At 36.6% G+C, this 22932-nt stretch overlaps 1 protein-coding gene and 1 non-coding gene across 2 annotated transcripts; both read right to left on the bottom strand.

Moving 5' to 3' along the window:
- Positions 1-9625: 9625 nt before the first annotated feature.
- Positions 9626-17039, bottom strand: LOC141706882 (eukaryotic translation initiation factor). Its single transcript, XM_074509761.1, has 9 exons — positions 16625-17039; positions 15197-15268; positions 14585-14686; positions 14231-14455; positions 12872-12966; positions 11988-12075; positions 11527-11877; positions 11186-11428; positions 9626-11106 (listed from the first exon to the last, which is right to left on the bottom strand). Exons 1-9 carry the CDS (start codon positions 16781-16783, stop codon positions 10066-10068), a joined length of 2376 nt encoding a protein of 791 aa, XP_074365862.1. The 5' UTR covers positions 16784-17039; the 3' UTR covers positions 9626-10065.
- LOC141709974 (small nucleolar RNA snoR103) lies at positions 15717-15822 on the bottom strand. The gene has a single exon (XR_012570521.1). It is a non-coding gene; the product is annotated as a small nucleolar RNA snoR103 (small nucleolar RNA).
- Positions 17040-22932: the final 5893 nt, after the last annotated feature.

The raw sequence follows: 22932 nt of genomic DNA, 5'->3' as shown, positions 1-22932 counted from the left end.
ATCAAATATATCTAACATATCTGGCCACCAATAATTCTTCTTTAAATCTCTGTACATTTTGGTACTCCCTGGATGGATGGAATATCTTGAACTATGTGCCTCTTGTAAAATTTCATTTTTCAGCTCCGTCACTGGTGGAATCCAAATTCTTGAGGAAAACCTAATAATACCTTGATCATCTTGTTGCGTGCATGATTCCTCACCTACCAAACTATTTATATCTTGATCCATTACCTCTTTCTGGCATTTCTTTATTTTCTCCAATAACTCCGGTTGGAAAATCATACCGTACACTTTTGCTTTCCCAGGCTTGCAAATTCTAATCTCCAATTCCAATTTTTGAAATTCTTTATATATCTCTTCAGGTACGGATAATACATTTAACTTTTCCTTCCGACTTAATGCATCTGCTACAATGTTTGCCTTACCGGGATGATAATTAATCGAGCAATCATAATCCTTAATCAATTCTAACCATCTCCTTTGTCTCATATTAAGTTCCTTCTGGGTAAATATATATTTCAAACTTTTGTCATCCGTGAAAATCTCACATTTTTCTCCATACAAATAATGTTTCCAAATCTTCAAAGCGAAAACTATAGCTGCTAACTCCAAATCATGAGTAGGGTACTTCTGTTCGTGTGGTTTCAATTGCCTTGACGCATACGCAATCACCTTGTCGTGCTGCATAAGAACACATCCTAATCCTTTGTAAGAAGCATCGCTATAAATTACGAAATTCCCTTGATCGTCTGGAAGTGACAAAACAGGTGCTGTGATTAATCTCCGCTTCAATTCCTGAAAACTTCCTTCGCACTTGTCATTCCATATAAACTTTTCATTCTTTCGTGTAAGCTTTGTTAATGGTGTTGCAATTCTTGAGAAATTCTGAACGAATCGTCGATAATATCCTGCCAATCCCAAGAAACTTCTTACCTCAGTGGGTGTTCTCGGTCTTTCCCAATTCGTAATTGTCTCGATCTTTGCCGGGTCCACTTTGATCCCTTCGTTACTGACTATGTGTCCTAAGAACTGAACTTCCTGTAGCCAAAACTCACACTTCGACAATTTAGCATATAACTTCTTTTTCCTTAAAATCTCCAAAGCTGTCCTTAAATGTTCCGCATGATCCTCCTCCGTCTTTGAATAGATCAAAATATCGTCTATAAATACTATAACAAACTTGTCCAAATATTCCTTGAAAATTATGTTCATCAGGTCCATAAACGCTGCTGGGGCGTTGGTCAATCCAAAAGACATCACTAAAAACTCGTAATGTCCATACCTTGTTCTGAAAGCTGTCTTTGGTATATCTTCTGGTTTGATTTTCAGTTGATGATATCCCGATCTTAAATCGATTTTGGAGAAATACTTGGCTCCCTTCAATTGGTCAAACAAATCATCAATTCTGGGTAACGGATACTTATTCTTAATCGTCAACTTGTTGAGCTCTCTGTAGTCGATGCACAGTCTCATGCTTCCATCTTTCTTCTTGACAAATAATACCGGTGCACCCCATGGAGATACGCTGGGTCTGATTACTCCTTTCTCTAACAGCTCTTGTAATTGCTTTGCTAACTCTTTCATCTCAACGGGCGCCATTCTATACGGGGCCTTGGATACTGGTTCGGTTCCAGGTGCTAAGTCGATTGCAAATTTAATTTCTCTATCTGGAGGAAGTCCTGGTAACTCGTCGGGAAATACGTCTGGAAATTCCTTCACAACTGGAATATCTTCAAGTTTTGCTGGCTCCTGACTTCTGTCGATCACATATGCTACAAAATGCTCACATCCTTGTCGTAGTAACTTCTTGGCTTGAATCATTGTTAAGAACTTCTTTACCTGCTTCTGTCCCTTGAACGTTACTATTCTTTCGTCTGGCGTTTTCACCATTACTTTCTTATTTCGACAATCTATCTGTGCATCATGCTTAGATAACCAATCCATCCCTAATATAACGTCAAATTCTCCTAACTTAAACGGTATCAAATCTACACAAAATTTACTACCAGAAATCTCAATCTCACAATTCCCACAAACTTGGTTAACAGTTACACGTTCTTGATTTGCTAATTCCACCGTCATTATTTCATTTAAATACCCAACTAGACAATTTAACTTACTAACAAAATCTTGTGAAACAAACGATCGAGTTGCTCCCGAATCTATTAACACTTTGGCACAAAAAGAATTCACATTAAGCGTACCTGCCACGACATCCGTATCCTGGATCGCATCCTTCACCGACATGTCAAAAACTCTAGCCCTCGGAGTCTCATTCACTGTTGGGGTAGATCCCATAATCCTTAATGCATTACTGACTGGGGCTGGTGTCTTGCAATCCCTGGCCATATATCCTGGCTTCCCACATTTAAAGCATGTAAATCCAATGGCTGGAACCTTCACTGCTGGATTCCGGATAGGCTGATCCTTATTCGCTGGCTCTCTTGCTTGCTGATTTCGGCACTCCCTCGAGTAGTGCCCTTTCCGGTTGCATTTAAAACATACCACATTCAACTTGTTACAAACTCCTCCATGCTTCTTTCCACATACTTGACAATCTGGAAAAGTTAATCTCAACTGATTCGGCTGATTCACATTAGCTGGACGATTGCCCTGGCCTCCGTCTCCTGCATTTTGTCTCATGAAATTAAAATTTCTCCCTGGCTGAAACTTGCCCTTCTTAAAATTTAAAAACTTCCCTGTTTGTGACTGACCCTCACTTCCCTCAACTATCCTTTTCTTGTTTTCCTTTTCTTTCTGGAACATCTCACTCTCTGTCTCTGCGATCATAGCTTTCTGTACAACCCCGGCATAGGTATCCAATTCAAAAATAGCTACCTTCCCTCTGATCCATGGCTTCAAGCCTTGCTGGAATCTCTTAGCTTTCTTTCTATCAGTATCAACATACGACGGCACATACCTTGACAATTCCTCAAACTTTCCCTCATAATCTGTTACCGACATGTTCCCTTGCTTTAATTCTAAAAACTTCAGCTCCATTTGATCCTGAACAAACTGAGGAAAATACTTTTCTAAAAACAATTCCTTAAACCTTTCCCAAGTAATAACATCTGTGCTTTCCAATGTCTTCACCATCTCCCACCAATAGGTGGCCTCATTCTTCAAATAGTAACTTACAAATTCAACCTTCTGCTCCTCTTTCACTTTTACCAAGGCAAATGCCTTCTCTATTTCCTTTAACCACACATTTGCTTCAATTGGCTCTAAGGAACCCTTGAATTCTGGTGGGTTTACTGCCTGAAAAGTTTTGAAAGTTATCTGGGGATTGGTCTGTCTCTGCTGTTGTTGTGCCAGGTGAACTGTTTGTTGGGCCAAGATTTGAAGAATCTGGGCTATTACTGGGTCCATGGGTCCTGGGTTCACATTCTGGTTTGTCTCATCTTGGTTGTTATTGTTATTGTTGTTGGTTTCTTCATTCTGGGTGTTGGTGCGGGTATTTCTTCTGGGAAGCATTTTCTGTAAAGAATCAATCAATTTATTTAGTTTTTGAATCAAATCTTTGTATAAAAGAAAAGTTTTGTAAAATAGAAATATCTCTTTTTGAAAACAGTTGTAACTAAGTAAGTTGCATGCTTCTTTACAGAATATAAACAGTTATGGAAAACAGGGTACATGGTATCACAGGGTATACTGGTGCAATAAATAAGGTAAAGTAAAACAGGTGCGGTAAAGTAAATGACAGTGTTGGAAAGGAAAAGGTACTGATATATAGATCAAAAGTTTTAGGTAGTACAAGCGTAAAGACGCTTCGAAAGTAAAAGCAAAAAGGGTACAATAACCTACTCACTAGTCAACATCGCTAGTCTATAAATACAACTCAAAAGTCTACTGATACACACTACACACTACTGTCCATACTACATAACCATAACAACACTGCTCAACATCTCCATCTCAGAATCTCTAACTTATGGCAAATCTGGACCTCCTATCTCCTCAAGCTCCTCTAGAACCCACTTAGCCCACTCCACTAGGAAATCAGGGGTGATGTCCTCATGTGTAGCCTCAGCAATCCTCACAGCAGCTGCTCTACGAAACGCCTGGAGCCTCTCCCTAAGTCGCCTCTCACCACTCCCCATCTCTCTGGTACGCATGATATGCAATAACTCCTGGATCTGACCCTGTAGGAATCGCTGCTCCATAAGGCAAGCCTCAAACTGATGATATGGGACAGGATAGGAAGAGAACTGGAAAGGTACTCCTGTGACTGAATGACTAGTAAAGCCTGAATCAGCAGGTGGGGGTCCTCTGACAGGTGGCCTCAAGCCTGGAGGTGGAATAGCCTGCAATGGTACGGGCTGTAACACCGGTGGAGGTAGAATAACCAATGCTGGTGGAATCACAGGACGTGGATCCGATGCTGGTGCTCCAACTGAAGGCTCTGAGTGATCAGCTGATACGGGAATAAAAGAGCCGTCCATCTCTGCTATCTGAAATCATATCGTAATATAAGAATCTCGTACCACGACGCAAATTATACTAATACCGGCTATACCATAACACTCAACCTCTCGACGTTCTATCATCCTATACCTTACTTCTAATCCTATCCCTCTACCTATTCCCGTCAACCTAGGCTTGTGTCAGTGACTTATAACCTGTAGCTCTGATACCAAACCTGTGGCGCCCTCCAAACCCGGGTCAGAAGTTTGGGGTCCACACACACACCTTAATTATAACCTGTTTATACCAATAATATAGATAATAATAATATATGCAATGACCTTACTTACCAACCACTACGGACCGCAACAGGTTAAAGTATGCACACAAGCCAAACACACTAATATATTACAAACCGTTCAAATCCCAACTATTTCAAACTCAAACTGAGTATTAAACATTATTACAAACTTTTACAAACTTAAATTATTCCAAAAGAAGCCTACTAGCTCCGCTTTCTCAACCTGAACCCCTAGCTCTCGCGCTGGACTGGGGATCCTCTTTACCAATTGGTTCCTTTTTAACTGGAAAGAATATAAACAACATCGCACAAATGAGCTAACTAGCTCAGCAAGTCACAATGACAAAACTGAGAATAATGATCATCAGATGAATATGGTTATGATATCAAGTGAACAATGGATTATGATTTAGAATTGGATATTATACTTTTAATTTAAAAACCAAGGTTAGGCTGCTGATCAGTCACGCACTAACCCCGAGCAAGGCACACAACATTGCTCTAACTACTGGATCCAAGGCTCACATTGGCCTAACTTGACCATTATATGGTCTGACCACGAATCTGGTCCACAATTTTATAAAAACAATCCAATTCTAACATAATAACATAATATGCAATAATAAACAATAACCGAAATCATTAACAATAATAAATGTTTAACAATGAAAGGGTTTCAATCCTTGTAAGGATCAATAAGGCAATTTAAAAGCTTGGATGTTGGGTAATGAAAGAATTGGATAACAAAGGAATCAACATTTCAAGGTTTCAAGGATTTGGTCTTTCCAAGTATAAGATACCATGGGTTGAGTATATATAATAGTTCATTTCAGTGTTTGGTATTTAGTTTGTATGTATTTGTGGAGTAGTATCATAGATTTGTGATTCTTGTTTGGGTATACCATAATCAATGGATTAGAAAGAATATGATTCATGGCTCAAGAATGATAACTGAAATCAGGATTTAGGTTTCTGTGCTTCAAAGCACTTGCAATATCACAGGATTATCAAGTACTACAATATCTCGAGAAAGTTCAGAACACTTGCCTGATATTAGCTTACTACACTGCACTCGTTTCCAATCACAACCGTCTTACTCTTCAACTATCTGTTTCCCTTTCTTACGTCTTGCCTCTTCTGCTCACATATCATAAGCATCTATCAATAATTTACTCATGGAATTCTATTCAACACATACTTCTATCTACCCTTCATTTTACCCAAATCTGATTAACGGATTGAAAGTTATGCAATAATCAAGTAAACACCGAATATATAGACCGATAGTCAATTAACAAGTCACATATAGCACATAATACATCACGTAATCAATGATATATTACTTATAAAGAAGTCTCGGGTCATAAGTAGGCTTTCTGATATTTAAAATGATTTTTAAAACATTTTTCAAAATTAAAACGGGTCGTTGGATCAATTTCGGGTTAATAAACAGGGTTCGGTTGGCCCATTCTGGCTCCGAAATAATTTTAGAATAATTCTCGAGCCTTGGAAATAATTTAGAATAATATTTTAAAGCTCGAAACTATTTTTCAGAATTTTTAAATCATTTTTAAATAATTAAATCTAATTAAATAATTAATTAAAATCAATTAATAATTAATTAAATCAATTAATCAATTAATTTTCGAATTAATTGACCAATTAATCAATTATAAATTAACTAAAATTAATTAACTAATTAATTTAGATTTATTTGTGAATTAAAAATAATTTTTAGAATTAAAATAATAATTTTTAGAATTTTCAGAATTTAAAAATGAATTTTTATAATAAAAATAAATAGGAAATATGATTTTTAAACATTTTATAAACAGGAATCCTAAATTTGCAAAGTCTGGAAACTTCAGGGACCTAACTGCATCGTTTTCAAAAGTCCAGGGACCAAACTGCAATTTTTACACCCCGTCGCCGGAAATCACAGAGGTGGCCGGAGAACACGTTTCCGGCGTCCTCACCCCACCAACACCTCCAGATCACATCTACACAACACCAGGAATACAACCATGCAATCAATTCATCCTAACAATCCCTGAGTTGGCCGGAATTTGGCCGTGAAATTTCCCAGTTTCCGGCGAACATCGGAAAACTTTAAAACACAACTCCCTTCTCTAAAGACCTCGTTGGTTCATGAAACTTATACGATTAGATTGCAAATTTCACAGAGAACACAACCCACTATAACACAACATCAATCTATCACAGAATAAGAAACCCCCAAATTTCAATTAAGAACATTCATACGGGTTATAAACCCTAATTTTGAAATTCGAAAATTAAACCCACTTTTGAGCATGTTATTGAACTCCAAATCAGACGTATGACATATGAAAATCATCAGGAAAACAAGCTCTACAACATGCAATCATCAAATCATACTAACAATCATCCGAACAAAAATTCATATTTTTAATAAAATAAATTCGAAAATAAATAAATTTTTAGAAAAATAACCTTGATTTCTGCAGTGAAACAAAGCTCAGAATCTGATAGAACACTTCAAATCCTTCGTTTTGGTTACTCAAGCTTTGAAAACAGAGATCGGTAACGCCTTCGTTTTGCTGTTTGATTCTTAGAACAGTTTATGTAATTAGGGCTTTTCTCTGAAAATTATATAATTATCTGTCTGCAAATGATTTTGATACGAAATAAAATACGGTAAAAGGATATTTATAATTACGGAAAATTAGTATCCCGTTGGATCATTCCGGATATAAAACGGTACGTTTATTTGTAAAAATTGATCCAAACGGTATCGGTTTTTGGGATAATTATCCAAATCAGTACAATTTGTACTGCGGTCTTGGTCTCAGCGCCTGGTTACACGTATTACGAAGTGATAATTGGGATAGTTTAATAAAAAGCTCCCGTTTATCGAAAATACGGGTTTTATTAATTTACCGAAACGAATATTGTATCGAAAATATTGCGCCGGGACCCGCGCAGGACAAACCGTACGCCGGATCGAAAAAGTCGAAACATGGAATATGCTCGGAATATTACAATTAGGTTAGGAAGGAGTTCTCGAAAGAGTTTCGGGTTTCAAAAACGTAATAACGGGTGACGTCGGTTGGTTCCCGTTTTTATAAAATAGATTTTAATTACCCGGAAAAAGATTTTAGAAATTTCATATGATTCTTATAAATCCATAAACCAACATAAATATAATTAGGAAGATATGACAATTATCTATATTTTATTTTGGACATATAAAAATTAAAATACTCAATTAATATTATTTTTGAATATTCAAGTAAAGATAACAGTTAACAATTAGCTCACAGAATAGATACTGAACACACATAATAATTATATAATAGCAAAAATAATTACACGATATATCCCGGATATTACAATTTTGATGGATTTTGTAGTACATTTTTAATATTTTGAAATCTCACCAAATTACACGAGATTATGAAGGATTTCTAGAAAAATCACGAAATCATAAAAATTTTGTAAAACAATTTTATCAATTCCGTCAAAATCCATGAATACTTAAAATCAACGAAAAATTTATAAAATACATGAATTATTATCAATTCTTAAAAATTTCAATTGAATATACTCCTACGCCCACCGTATTGCTTTTTATAAGCACTAAAGCACATGACCTACATGGGTACATACATGCAAGGTACCCTAATTTCGGTCGGTTTTTGAAACCCTTGACGGATCGGATTCATTTAAAGCCGCAAACGAACAGAGTCGAGCTCAGTTTTGTCCAAACCAAGCCGAGTCGAACTTAATTTGTTTTTAAAATAAGCCGAACCGAGCTGAGTTTAATAATCTAGCGGAAAGTGATGTTTAAATTCGACTTGTTTATAAACGAGTCGAGCACGAGCCGAACACAAGTTTGTTCACGAACAACGAGTTGAGCTGAACTCGAGCCGAGTCGAGTTGTCCACTGATATTTTGGATATATTTTTCAATCGAATAACCTTAAATTATAATTTATAATTTTACAGGTTATATCGAGATCAACTACTAGTTTTACTTTAAAATTATATATGCACGCTCACACTTTACACTTATTTTTTAATCTAACTATATCATTTTATTTTTTAAGATGATTTTTAAAAATATATCTAATTTTATTTTTAACTATTGAGACATTCATAATTTTATAAATCGTACATTAATTCTTAAAATGACGATGATAAATTTATCATGTTTTGTTATTTTACTTAAATTTGATTTATATAAATTACAAGTTATTTAATTATATTTATGAAATATAAATAATTGGAGATGAATGTATCATGATAAAAAATTGATAGTTTATTTATGAAAAACTAAATGTTAAATTTAGAAAAATAAAAAAAAGTCTCTAAAATATTTAAATTATTAATTAATGATGAAAAATGTACATTAAAAATATTTAAGTAATTAGTCCAAACTAAACGAGCGGAGTCCGAGGCGAACATACAAAAAATTCAGCTCGACATGTTTATTTATCCAAGCTGACTTTCATGTTTCAGACCAACTCGTTTAAATAACGAACCGAGCCGAGTTCACTTAAACGAGCTGATCCCAAGTTTCGTTTACGAACAACTCTGTTGATTTACAGCCCTAAATTTTCTGGTCCAAAGACCCAGAACGGATCGAACATAGTCAATTCGGTCCTCCGTCCTTAAAATAAAAAAAAAACGGATCGAACATAGTCGATCCGGTCCTCGGTCCTTAAAATTAAAAAAAAAAATCGGTCTTTAGTCCAGTCCGACTCAAGACCTGAAAATATTCGGTCCAAACTTGAATTCATGTATATACTTATTTTACCTTAATCTTATGTCTTGAAAGGTTATATATAAGTATTTAACATTAACATACAACATATTTTAATGATCCAAATTAATAGGTGATAAATTAATGCAACAAAATAGATCAACGCTACACGCATAAAAAATTTAATGCAACATCATCATCATCAGACAATAGTATAACAAGCACTTTAAAATTTTCATGCAACATCAGTCGCATTTATGAACTCAGTTCAGAAAAAGCTAATTGCTAATGTCACACGCATATAAAGTGTAACTAACAAACTAATCAAATACAAAACATCAGAACTCCATGCAAAGCCTTTAATCTTTGATCATACGGCATGTAATTTAACTTACTTCGGAGACCAAAATCCATGGCCAGTCTGCCTATATATTTCAAATAACACTCCTACGCAACCTCAGACAAATTACCAAAAATCACATGTTCTTCACTGATCAAACTCATGTGACAAGCAATGCAGTTTCCCAGCTTCATCGTGTAAGAAGGGAGAAAATGTGAAGAGAATTGAAATTGTTCCATCAGGAGGTTACTTGTACAAGGGAGGGAAAAAGTTTCTAGAGAAGGCACTTGCAGGCTTCAATAGAAGCAGCCTGTGAATCTAACAATGCTTGCCCAGAAGGACTTGAAGTTACAATCCCCAGGGCAGCAGAAAGTACATGTTTCTGGAACATGTCATCCTCCATCTTCTTTAAAACCTCCTCGACCACTTTGAAGTCCAGTTTCCCTGCTAAAATTAATTTTCCCATAATCTCGCCAAAATTGTTTGGTGCTTTAGGCAAATCTATGCCAATATCATCCAGGTTGGAACCATAGAGAAGACATCCACTTTGTATGTCACTTGCAGTGAGCACCTTCTTTACAGACAAGTACTCAAGGAGCTTGGCAACTGGTTCCACACATGGTGGGATTTTCTCCAGTGCAAGAGCAATGGCCTCCTTGACTAACTCAGGGTGGTAACTAGGTGACTTCAGTTCCTCCACACATTGTAAGGCTTCATCCAGTATACGAACACTAAAGTACTCTTCCAGAAGAGAAATTGTTTTTCTCCTAAGCTCTTCCGGACTCAACCTTACAGATGGAGCTGTTTGTTTGGCAGCAACTGGTGGCACAGAAACAGTGCCAATATGTCCGACAAGGGAAGGGTCTTGACGTGGTAATTCAAAACCAAAACCATGATTAGCAGGGCGAACTTGTGGAGCACTACTGCCTTGCAACAACGCACTAGACCGGCCACTAATGAGTCCACTGCTACCTTGAGGTAGAAGTCTTGGGTTTGAAATGGCTGACTTGCCAATAAATGGTGGTTGAACCCGTCCAGCCGACTGACTGGAATCATTCCTCGGCATTGATCGAGATCTGGTAACCTCCCAGTCGTCATTATCCATTCCAGGCATACCCGGCATTTTTCTGGCCCCTGGCATTCCAGGCATCATACCTCCAGTACCAGGCCTATGGATGGGAAATCCGCCTGGGGCCATGCCTCCCTGAGCTGCAGAAGGCGCGCGACTATTTCTTATACTTGCAGTGGAGCCTGGGCGCAACTTCATAGTCTTCTCTGCTTCGTTATGAATCTCGGTTATGGTCTTAGCTTTGACCTATATTGAGAAGAATAACATTAAAAACTGACCTTCCAAGTAAAAAGCAATCACGTAAGGCCAAAAGGTGGATACTTACCTCTTCCCGTCTAGGAACCCAGTTATTCGAACGAAGATCTATAATATCGCGAACCATAAATCTCATCCGGGGGGCAAGCTGCGGGTTTGTTGAGAGGTCCTTCAACCGGATAAAGTAAATATCATTAATACGTCTTGATTTTGGGCTCTGGTCAAGTTGTTTACCAATAGTGTTGAAGAAATGACATATGGCCTCAACATTTTCCTCCTCCGGACAAATCTTATTGTCAGCACCTAGAAGCTCCTATATACAGAAACAAGAAAAAAGGAAGACTCGCTTTAGACACATGAATACCCGAAACATAACAGTATATTCATAATTATACAGGAAAGATTAAAAACCTGAACAATGTGGTGAACAATTTTTTCAGGGACCATCTTTTGCTTCAATAATTCTCCAATCAAGCGAATGTTTCCTAAAGTACGGAGCTTGATCATTCTCTCTTTATCTCTATGTTCCATTTCCTGTGCAGGAGCAGTCATTTCCCTCAATTCAGCCCTGAGATTTTCGGCGCCTTCGAAGGCCTCCTGACAATTATTCAATAAAACTCGCTTGAATGTTATCGGTCTCCCACCAGGTTCGTCAGATGGAAATGGGGGAAGCTTTTCGTTGAGATCAGAGCACAACTCCGCATACATGGGGCAAAAGGTTGGTTCCAATACTGCCTTGTCGAAAATCAAAGATATAACTCCCTGCATTCAAGAGACTCTCCATTACAAGCTTCATGATAGGACAATATAACTTGCTTAATACAAGTAAACAAGATCATCAACAAAAATGACAACTACAGGAGATGAGTAACCTTGAGAATATCAGCACTTGTGATTCCAGAATCGATAAGTTGACCTTTCAAAATATCAAACTTCTCTGGGGTCAGCTTGTTCAAAATCCTGCAAACAGTAACGTTAGCACACTTATATCACACTTCACACCAATACAACAATAAAAAGTAACTGAATGTCACATATAGAGAGAACCCAAAGTTATAGTGTAATATGTAGTAGTACATAATATACAAAAGTCAGCTCAAACCAGAGCCTCTAAATGGTAGTACATCAGGATTATGAATTTGCGAAGATTAAAAGATTAAAGAGAACTAACAAAACAATATTTAACATGTGAGCAGCACAGGAGGCCTTGGAGGTTGAAAAAACTAAACCGACAGATGTTAGATTAAATGGATCAAGACTTTGGGGGTGGGGGGCAGCAAATGGGGTATTTAGAAAGTGTCTTGCTGCTTCACTTTGATCAAACGTTGACCTTCTCAATTTAAAGACAATTTTCGTTTAATACTTGCTACAACAAGATCACAGACCGACCTAGATAGATTATCAGCAAAACAGAAAGTCCAGAAAATACGCAATGGCAGTGACAAAAACTCTTAAAATAAGAAAAATGATGGATGTTTACAAGGGTATTTAGCTGATTCCAGAATGATCAAACCTTTCACTTAATAGACAAGCCAAATTGATAATAAAAAGATCAACAGATATCTATAAGAGAGATGACAGAAGGAGAGGAGAGATACTAACAGAAACTAGTGCATCAAATATATGTAATAAACAGAACACTAACTTTAGCAAATTCAGACTTGCAGAGTATCAAGGAAAATGATAGTATATAAAACTAAATGAGGCAACCAGCCCCTTGCAAGAAATGAAGAACACAATTGTCGATGAAGATTACCCTTTCACAGTTTTCAGGACTCGGTCCTTCTCAGACAAATTGCCCCTTTGAACCGACCATGGAACCCCAGCTTTTACAAGAGTAGGAGGTGCTCCCTGGTAACAAAAAAAAACAGAAAAACCAAGAGAAGTCCTTAGTAAAAGGAACCTAGGCACAGACACTAAAACACAAAACAAAATGGTATAAAACTTATCCAAGTTGCAAAAGAATTCATCTTCACTAATACTCATGCAAACATGCACAGATTAATTCTTAAAGCAACATATCATATTCCAAAAGGCAAAGACTGTTAGTAAATTGAAAATATATTAGGTGCTAGGATATCAACCCCTAAATGTCATAAACCCTGTTAAGGACAACTCTTTTTTCCAACAAGGATTATATTAGATGTGTCTTTTCATCAGCCACTGGGGAATAAATATATCTCATACCAGCATTCTGAACCCTAAAATTCGAATGGAGGGGACAAACTAGCGATAGTACAATGCCTAGCGCTAATAGTAAAGGCTTGCATGTTTCTAATTTAGTAAACTACCGCCAATTGCCAAAGTCACCAAACTTAGACAACTTCTCCCCCAAAATTAAAGGCCCTACCTCAAATTCCGATGACAATCAACCGCTTACAAATTAAACTACACAGTAGAACCACCAAATTTATGCCTCTTGATTAGTTGACAAGTGGCAACTAACTTTGTGTCTCCACATTCCACCAGCCCATCTACCGAATCAATAAAGGTTTTATATCAACAACAAAATTTAAAAAAGGAAAAGTATATTTGGTTATTAGCTAGTTATTATCCCCATCATATATCTCATGAAAACTTTAATGAATTCATTCATAATGAGAAAGTTTTAGTTTATTCATTATGTTGATACCTTACGGTACACACACGCTTAATTTAAAGCCGAAGGACTAAATGGCAAAAAGATCCAGCAAAATTTTTAAATCATTCATCCTTTCCAGAATCACGCCCAATACAAATCTGAATCTTGTTCCACCAACACATCTTTAAAGAGTCAAAAGAAATCCTTAAAAAAATCACTTTCGTGCTCCCCATGCAAATTGGACCTTACCAAGAATTTACTGCTCAGTGTAAGCCTACTTGGGGGTCACTTCTATGATCTGAGTAGTCTCGACTGAATGAGTAAAATATTGCAATGATTTGGTCCAAAATTTTTAAGTGAACCATTCAGGTACTATCGGATTTATTTATGGTAGTTATTGTTGCATTCAGCCTAAAAAACATAACCATTCAAGCACCATGACAGAAGTTATGCTGTTTAAAGACAATTTATACATGCAAGTTTTGAAGTATGGGCAGACAAAATAGCTGGATAATACAGATTTGGAATACTCACCCCTTGGTTAGAAGAGTACTGTCCCCTACCATATTGTGAGTTCACCTGGTCTTGGCGGTTGTATTGATTTCCATCCTGCCTCGAGTCAAGTCGTCCACCAGATTCTCTGTCCCCAATCCAGGACCTCTCCTCGACAGATGAGGGAACTTGCACAGATCGACCACGCCAATCACGACTGTCTGGCTCAGAATAACGACTCTGAGGCTGGTTTAGCTGAACTGGTGCCTATAAAAGATAAGACAATAACTTTAACTTCAAATGTGTAAAAAAAATTAATGTTTTGGCTAATATAAAAAATGTAACACATAAGAAACTCTTCAACCAAATACAATCTCCGTGATGGCAATGACTTACATTACTTTCTCCATGACCCCAGTTCTGAGCTTCACCATAAAATTCTGCTTCAACTACTTGCTGAACTTTCAAAATCTCATCAGGAATGTTCACAACCTGGACCTGGAGTGGAAACAACAATCAGACAATAAGTTCAATTGTACATGTGTGCATAGGTATCAGCAGTACTTGGTTTCGGTTGAACGTTATCTTGTAACTTCAAAACCAAATGCATCTGGAATGGAGTAGGTTTAATATTTTTAACTGTTCCATACAGACATACTACGAAGAGGAGAAAATATCCTACTACCGAGACAAAGGAACAATATTCCATCTTAAACCAGTCAATTACAGATTGAGAAAGGACTTTAAAAACTAAACGGAAGGAGGATGCAAACACAGAGGTTAGAAGTAACTAAGAAATGTACCAATAGGCCTACAGAAATTCGTATCCTATCAAAAACTGTAAACACGTATAATGATCTAATCACGATAGACAGTTAAAATTATATATAGGGACAGACGTCCTACTCCAAAATATTTGAGTACATGAAATCATGACTTATCGTAATCATGACTTATCGTAAACCTTAGCAACACATGCAAGATGGTAAAAAAATTAAATGATAATACCTCCCTAAGCTGTAACAGCTGGTCCCTAGTAAAGCGAATCCGCTCACGGCCTTCAAATCGTAAATCACCGGTCTATAATCAAAAATATAAATAAAGAAAGAAAAAAAACAAGATTAGTCCCCAGTTTAGTCCAAACTCCAAACTGCAATTTGAGAAAATATGTCAATTTCATCTATCTCTACTATAATTTATAAAAACATCAAAAAACAGAGTAATGCAATCATTCTGAATGAAATAAATTCCATCCAATTATAGAAATCTAGATCAATTATAGGGTTTACACTATGTTCCAGAATCAATGAAGGGGAAAGTAAAGAATGTGAAATGAGTTATATTCTTTTCTTGCTAAATCTTTCCAAAACTGAGAACAAGATTTTGGAGATAAATATACAAGAATTTTCTTTCCATATCTTTAGAGATGTAATTTTTTTTCTTCAAATTCTTTTGGGAACAAGTCGAAGAAATCAAATCTTCAACTTTATTTTCTTTTCTCAAAAAAAAATATTCCGGAACACAGGGTTAATGTAAGTAGGTTCCTTTATGGGCATGATATGGCTACATATATGCCCACCTTTCACCTACGTATATATTTATGTCCTTATTTACAACAAGAACCAGACTTGGGCACCTGATAAGAATTAGGACATCAACAAAAATTTGAAACCAATTCTATTTATTTAGACTTCTTAAAGTAGGTTTGTTTGTGAAAACTCAAACCCTACTTCCCTGGTACCTCAATTACACCTAAATACAGCATATAACTAGTTTGCACAAAATTTAAAAGATTAATAAATTTCCCACAAACTTATCTCATTAGTTATCCTAGTATTGTTCCTTTGTGTGTTGCGTAATAGTACTTACTTTTATAGCTGTTTAAAAGCTTTAATTTTTTGTGCAGAGTGATATTGTTATCTATTTATCTGTCTTCGAAGTATCAATTGTTTGTTAACAAGTGAGCACATACATCACCTCAATGGAGAAGCGGAAATAGCAAATTTAATAATTACGGCATCATAAACATAACCAAACAACAAACAGCTCCAATCTTCATTTATATCAAAACCAATTTAGTACTAAACACTATAACTATGACCTATAAAATTCAAATCAGCTCCAAATTGCATTATAAGTGTATAACAACAATCAAAACACAAACACTAAACAAAAACATATTTAATTTAATCAATCGCAGCTGAATTACAATTCAGCTAAGTAAACAGCTGAACATCATCGAAAAACACAACAAATCCCAAACAAACATAGTAATTCAATCACTAGCAGCTGAATTACAATTAATTAATTAAACATCATTGAAACCAACAACTAAACAAGCTTACGAAAATAAACTTTTACCTAACAAATCGAAACACGGAACCGAAATTACAAATTAAACCTAGATCCGTTTATAAATTAAAGAAAAGATTGAACCTTGAGAGAGAAAGCGCCGCCATGAGGACGAAAGACAGGAAGATCAGCAGATGCGAAAACAGAAGAGGCCGAAGAATCGAAGCGAGAGCCGATTAATTTAGCACCGCGATTACCACCACCAGGTCTCAAACTCAACACCGTTTGATCAGCTTGCTGCATACCTATTAAGTGATTACTTTTGAATCGATCGGAAACGAATAGATGATAATAATTGTAAAGTTCAGAGTCGGCGATTAGATGCGCCTAATCTGAAACCCTAGGTATTCAGGGATAAATATGTAGAGAGATTGGGAGAGATTTGAGGGAGAGAGATAGGGAGAGAGAAAGTGTGTTGGGTTACTTTCTCTCCTCTGTGAATAGAAGAGAGGCGCAACGAGAGAATGACAAAACCCTTCTTATTTAGTGCTCTCCTCCGCACCGCACCCGCTGGCTTTCACTATCCAATTAATATTTTGATTTACTTGTTTAATTGATTTTAAGGCCCTTGAAGTTTGTTATTATTTAATTTTTATTTTTATATATTTGAGCGTTTAGGTGATACTATTTTCAAATATGTGCGATGCACGGATTTTTTGTTAATATTATATATTTTTTTTCAAAAAAATAAATTAAAATCGTAAATTTTCTCATTTAAATCTTTAAAATTATATAATTTCATAATAAATATATTACTACCAGTATATATTCATAATTTTTTTAATAAGATATATTAAAAAATAAAATGATACTTATTAAACGATGTAATTTTATTAATATTTCTACGTATTTTTAAAAAAATGGTAATATTTTAGTTAAAATTTAACTTTTAGTATGGATCACTAATATATGAATTATGCTTAGTCATGCTATTAACTTCATTTTATCTTCACTCAATAGTTTACATTATTGTGTTTTAATCTGAGATTTACATCGACAAAATTCAACTAAATATTTTAATTTTAATTTTAATTTTTTAAGTCGAGTTCAATATGATAATTTTATTTTAACACGAACAAATAGTATATATGATTTTGTTTTAATCAGTCGAATTATATTTTGATAAATTAACTTTTGATAGTATAAATATCTATAATATCTATATATTAATTAAATTGTATGATATAATAAATATTGTTATAAAAATTAATTAAATTAGTAGAATAAGTTGACTTCGGTATCAATTAGAATAATATAGACTTCAATATAAATTAGAATTTAAATTTGTAGAAGACTTGACTTTAATATCAAATATAATATTACAGATTTTAATATAAATTAGAATTGAAATTGTTACAAGAAACTAACTTCAATATCAATTAGAATGACCGACCGACCAATCTGCCAACCAAACTTTTAATGTTTCGTCCAATGAGAATAATATAGACATTAATATGAATTAGAATTTAAATTTGTAGAAATCAAGATTTTAATATCAAATATAATAATACAGAGTTCAATATGTATTATAATTTAAATTGGTAAAGGTAATTGCCTTCAATATCAATTAAATTAGAATGATCGATTGATCAACCAAATTTTTAATGTTTGGACTAATTATAATGTAGTATAGATGGATTTGTACCGGTGCTATGAACAACGGTAATCAGAACTAGTGGTCGGAGGTACGCGGCTTAACAGAGAATGGGGCGTTCAGGTAGAGGCTATCAGAATTTATTTCCAATCTAGGATTAATCGCGGTGCAGTTTGGTATGATTTGTGCGGTTTATTTATTCAAAAATTTAATATTTACATACAAATATAAAAAAAATAGTTAATAAAAAAGATAAAAATAATATATTTTTGATTAAAAAATATGTTGATAATTTGTAATATGTAGACTAGTATTTATAAAACAAAATTATAATAAACAAGAAATAAACCTATAATATATAAATATATTTATATGTGCATTATATATATATGTATATATAAATATTATATATATATATATATATATAAAATTGTGGTGCAGTGCGATTTGAACCGCCATGTCAAAAACGCAGTTTGTCAAAAACGCAGTTTGTCAAAAACTCAAACCGCAACTCCACCAAAAAAAATTAAAAACCGTATTTTGCGGTGTGGTGCGGGACAGTTTGTGCGGTTTGATGATCACTCCTAACGATGTCTCATATTTGGCCATTGTAAATTTAATTACTTGTTTGCATTACAATTATGTTAGTCGTCAAAGATTTAGATCCAAATAACATATAATTACTCGTTTAACAAAACACACAGGCCAAGTTTGTGCTATAATATAAAATAAAGTATAAAATGATATTTTTTTACTATAACCAACCGTACAACTAAATCTTTATTTGAAAAATATGTGCAATATATAAAGAAGATTACAATTAAAATATAATTTTACCCCTCAATTATATAACCATGTTAAATTGATATGGAAAAAGTACCTATTTTATAAAGATTTTAGATGTTCGATTTAACAAATTGTAATTTATGAACGTCGGTATCCCAAGTGATCTCACATGGAGAGTGTAGGTAAATAATGTGCACTTTACAATTAAGTTAAAAAATTGTACTGAAATTGAATTTTTATTATCATGTAATCAATTTTCATTATTAGTGTTCCCAAATAGATCATTGTTCGGCGAACTCGCGTAAACATTTTTGATAGTTTTCATGCATACACACCTGATAGTTTATTCATCCATAAACTTACAATGTTATAAGTACATAAATAATTATTAATTGATTCCTTGCATGACTTAAATATGTCTAGCACTTTTGAAAATGTCTATATTATTCTAAAATATTTAAACATGTTATTTGATTCATCTACACTTCAGGGAAAACTCGGATTTTAGAATTATTATTGTAGTTTACAATATTGAGTAAACATTAAAAAAAATTCATTAGTGAAATAACTATGTTTTGTATTTTTCGCTGACATTTATCATAGTGAATGCGTATAGAGTTATGTTCAACCAGATTATTTTATAAAAGATGATTGTTTTAGTCAAAATCATTTCATTTTATTATAAAATAGGTTTTTTACGTGAATTATGATATGACATGGTTCAATTTAACAAACTAACCAACTTAACTGGAGAATCAAATAAGCCGATAACAAACAATTTTATTTATCACAAACGATTTCAGGGTTCACAAATAATCTAAAATAATAGGTTCACAAATAATCTAAAATAATAGGTTCCTGATCAACATATCAATAACTTTCAACCATAATAGGTTCGGTCATGATGTTAGTTTAGAGGACAAAGGGTTTTGTTATGCCCAAAAATTGGTATAAACAATATTCAGATTAAGATTGATAAAATAAGCAAAATCGAAGGAAAAGCGCTTAAATCAAGGAAAAGATAAGATTAACTTTCCATAAAACGAAGGTGCGCCCTTAGAACGCGCCCCGTTGTTTGAATAACTGATTGGCGGTTATGGGTGTCAGGCCTTAAAGGCGCGCCCTCCAACAGGTGGAGGAGGCGCGTCCAGTTGTCGGAAAGGAAGAGAGGATTTTCTTAATTGGAACCTATATAGTGAGCCCTAGTCTCGAGGAACGCCGGCAGGCAAAATCAATACCGGAGAATCAGCCACGAGGCTTCGCAGCTCTGAAAGATCGCTTGGGGATTCGCTTGGGCGATGACGATTTGAGAATGGTGTTACTTGAATGGCAGAGAGAAGCTGATCACGGAGATGTGACGCCCCATGATACAACGCGTGTGCCCCTGAATTCCCAGGAAAATCGGGAGCGGCACCGCGATCCAACGCGTGTGCCCCTGAATTCCCAGGATAATCGGGAGCGGCACCGCGATCCAACGCGTGTGCCCCCGAATCCCCAGGAAAATCGGGAGCGGCACCGCGATCATGGACGTGGGTATGGAAACGATCGATGGAGAAGGCCTCAATAGAGGGGAAGAGGTGGAGGCCGAGGCAGATATTTAGACGGATATCGTCGTGACAATTACCGCAGACACCTCGATTCCCGCTGGAATAACCAAGCAGATGGCTATGACTATGTGGAACATGATGACCCCAGGAATATAGAAAACTATGACCGCGGTACGGTTCAAGGCCGCGGCCAAGGTGGAGAAGAGAATCAAAGGGGAAATCAGGGACGAAATCCTGAAATAATTATAATTCCTGAAGACGCCCAGAATACAAACCAGCAGCAAGCCCCTCCTGGGGGGAATCAAGTGGAAATACCTCCATTGCAACCCCAAGATTCACGGACTCAAATGCAGACCATTCCCGGCGTGGGAACTTTCAATGTAGGAGATCTGAAAAGGCTACTTAACCATCTCGAAGGCAGGGTGGCGGCTACAGCTGAAATCCCGTCCCCATTCTCGGCAGCAGTAAGGGATGCGCAATTGCCGGCCGGGTATCGCAACACTACCAGCGATCTCCGCTTCCACGGAAACTCAGATCCGGTGGAATTCCTGGGTCGTTTTAATATAGAGATGGATGTGTACCAAGTCCCGGACTTGGCTCGATGTCGTCTCTTGGCGGCAACCTTTAGAGAAAGCGCCCAGCAGTGGTTTCAAAAGCTCGGGCCAGGAGTGATCACCTCGTGGGATCAGATGAAGAATTTGTTCTTAACTAAGTTCCAAGCCGCGGTGAGATACGCTCCCTCTGTCACAACTCTTGCTAATGTTAGGCAAAGAGAAAATGAAAGTTTAACATCGTACTTCAAAAGGTTCAACGCCGAGTCTACTAGCGTGAGGGGGGCCTCAGACGAAGCCCTAAAAAGTTTCCTGCTCGCAGGATTAAGGGTTGGTTCAGATTTTTGGAAGCACTTGCAGGGGAAAGATTCGGCCACTCTCGCAGATGTTTTCACTTTGGCAGAATCCTTTAAAGCTATAGAACAATCTTTGGCAGATGTACAACCAACTTCACAGTCGAGTCAAAGAAACAAAGGAAGGAAGAGGGATAGGTCACCAAGCCCGAGATACCGAAGGAATAGTCGAAGCCCAGACCGGATAAATACAACAAGCACAAGGAGGGGATGGAGCCCTCCCTCAAACCATGACTACAAGACAAGCCGGTACACACCTTTGGTCGCATCTATCGACCATATCTATGAGGTAAACAGAAATAAAGGGCTATTTAGGAAACCTGAAGCTTTATCATCATGGCAAAGCAAAGACAAGAAAAAATATTATGAATACCATGAATCATCTGGACATAACACGCACGAGTGCCGACATTTAAAAGACGAAATCGAAGCGCTTATCAAGGAAGGATACCTCGGAGAATGGGTAGTCAAGGAAGTAAGGAAGCACAAGGATGACAGGACAAGGGAAGAGGAAAGACGAGCCCCGGAGGAAAATAAATTTATCAGAGATGGCAGTATCCGAACAATCTACGGGGGAGATCCCGGAATGGAATGCAGCAACCGAGCCTTGGTAAAATACGCTAGGGAAGCCCGGTTTAGGCCTCTCACAGATATTCATAGGGTGGAAACCCGGCCACCCAAAGTGTTTAAAGGGGAGTCCATGGATATCACTTTCAGAGAAACAGATGCCCGATGGGTACATCACCCACACAATGATGCGTTGGTTATTTCCATCCAAATCGGTACAAAGAATGTCCATAGAGCCTTCGTGGACAATGGAAGCTCCGCAAACATCCTCTATTACAGCACCTTCAAGAAGATGGGACTGCCTGATCAGGATATGTCGGGGGAAGACTCGTGGGTCTATGGTTTTTCAGGTGCAGGAGTTAGAGTCATGGGGTCAATTCGGCTCCCATGCACACTAGGGGAAAGCCCACTATCGGTAACAAAGATGCTCAAATTTAAAGTTCTGAATCAGGAATCATCCCACAACGTGTTATTGGGACGACCTTTTCTACGGGAGATGAGAGTCATCACTTCAATTCATCACCTAACAATCAAATTTCCAACGCCAAATGGAGTGGGAAGTATCAGGGGTTCCCAATATGATTCACGGGAGTGCTACAGGCAAGCAATGAAAGGGTTCAGAAAAGACTCCCACGCCGATGATACTCCGGACGTGGATCGAGAGAAAAGCATTGAGCAACCAACCGAGGAAATCCGAGTCCACTATTATGTTGAGCAAGAAGAAGAACATCCCTCTGAGTTGCCCTCGACAATATTGTACCTGGAAGACACAATCAGAATTGAGATGTTAGAAGAAGAAGAAGAGGCGATGTATACCATAGTCCAAGCAGATTTCCATGGGGAACGTTTAGAAGGAAGATTCGGTGTCTTGCAAAGCCTCGAACAGGGTGATGACCTTCCTCTTGCAGAAGCACCCCCGCCCGCAAAATATACTGAAAAAATTGATAACTCTACTGCGCAAGGCACACCTCCTGAAGGGAATGCACCCTCTCTA

The sequence above is a fragment of the Apium graveolens genome, chromosome 2, assembly GCF_009905375.1.
Source record: "Apium graveolens cultivar Ventura chromosome 2, ASM990537v1, whole genome shotgun sequence".
Taxonomy (NCBI): Eukaryota; Viridiplantae; Streptophyta; class Magnoliopsida; order Apiales; family Apiaceae; genus Apium; species Apium graveolens.
This window is presented reverse-complemented; position numbering and strand designations above follow the sequence as displayed.

Excerpts from the sequence above, each read along its gene's own strand:
- LOC141706882 (XM_074509761.1), bottom strand. The coding sequence starts at position 16,783 with ATGCAGCAAGCTGATCAAACGGTGTTGAGTTTGAGACCTGGTGGTGGT. Across the intron at positions 15,269-16,624 it reads GCGGCGCTTTCTCTCTCAAG|ACCGGTGATTTACGATTTGA; the intron begins GTTCAATCTTTT and ends TTTTGATTATAG. Across the intron at positions 14,456-14,584 it reads GGGGTCATGGAGAAAGTAAT|GCACCAGTTCAGCTAAACCA; the intron begins GTAAGTCATTGC and ends TATCTTTTATAG.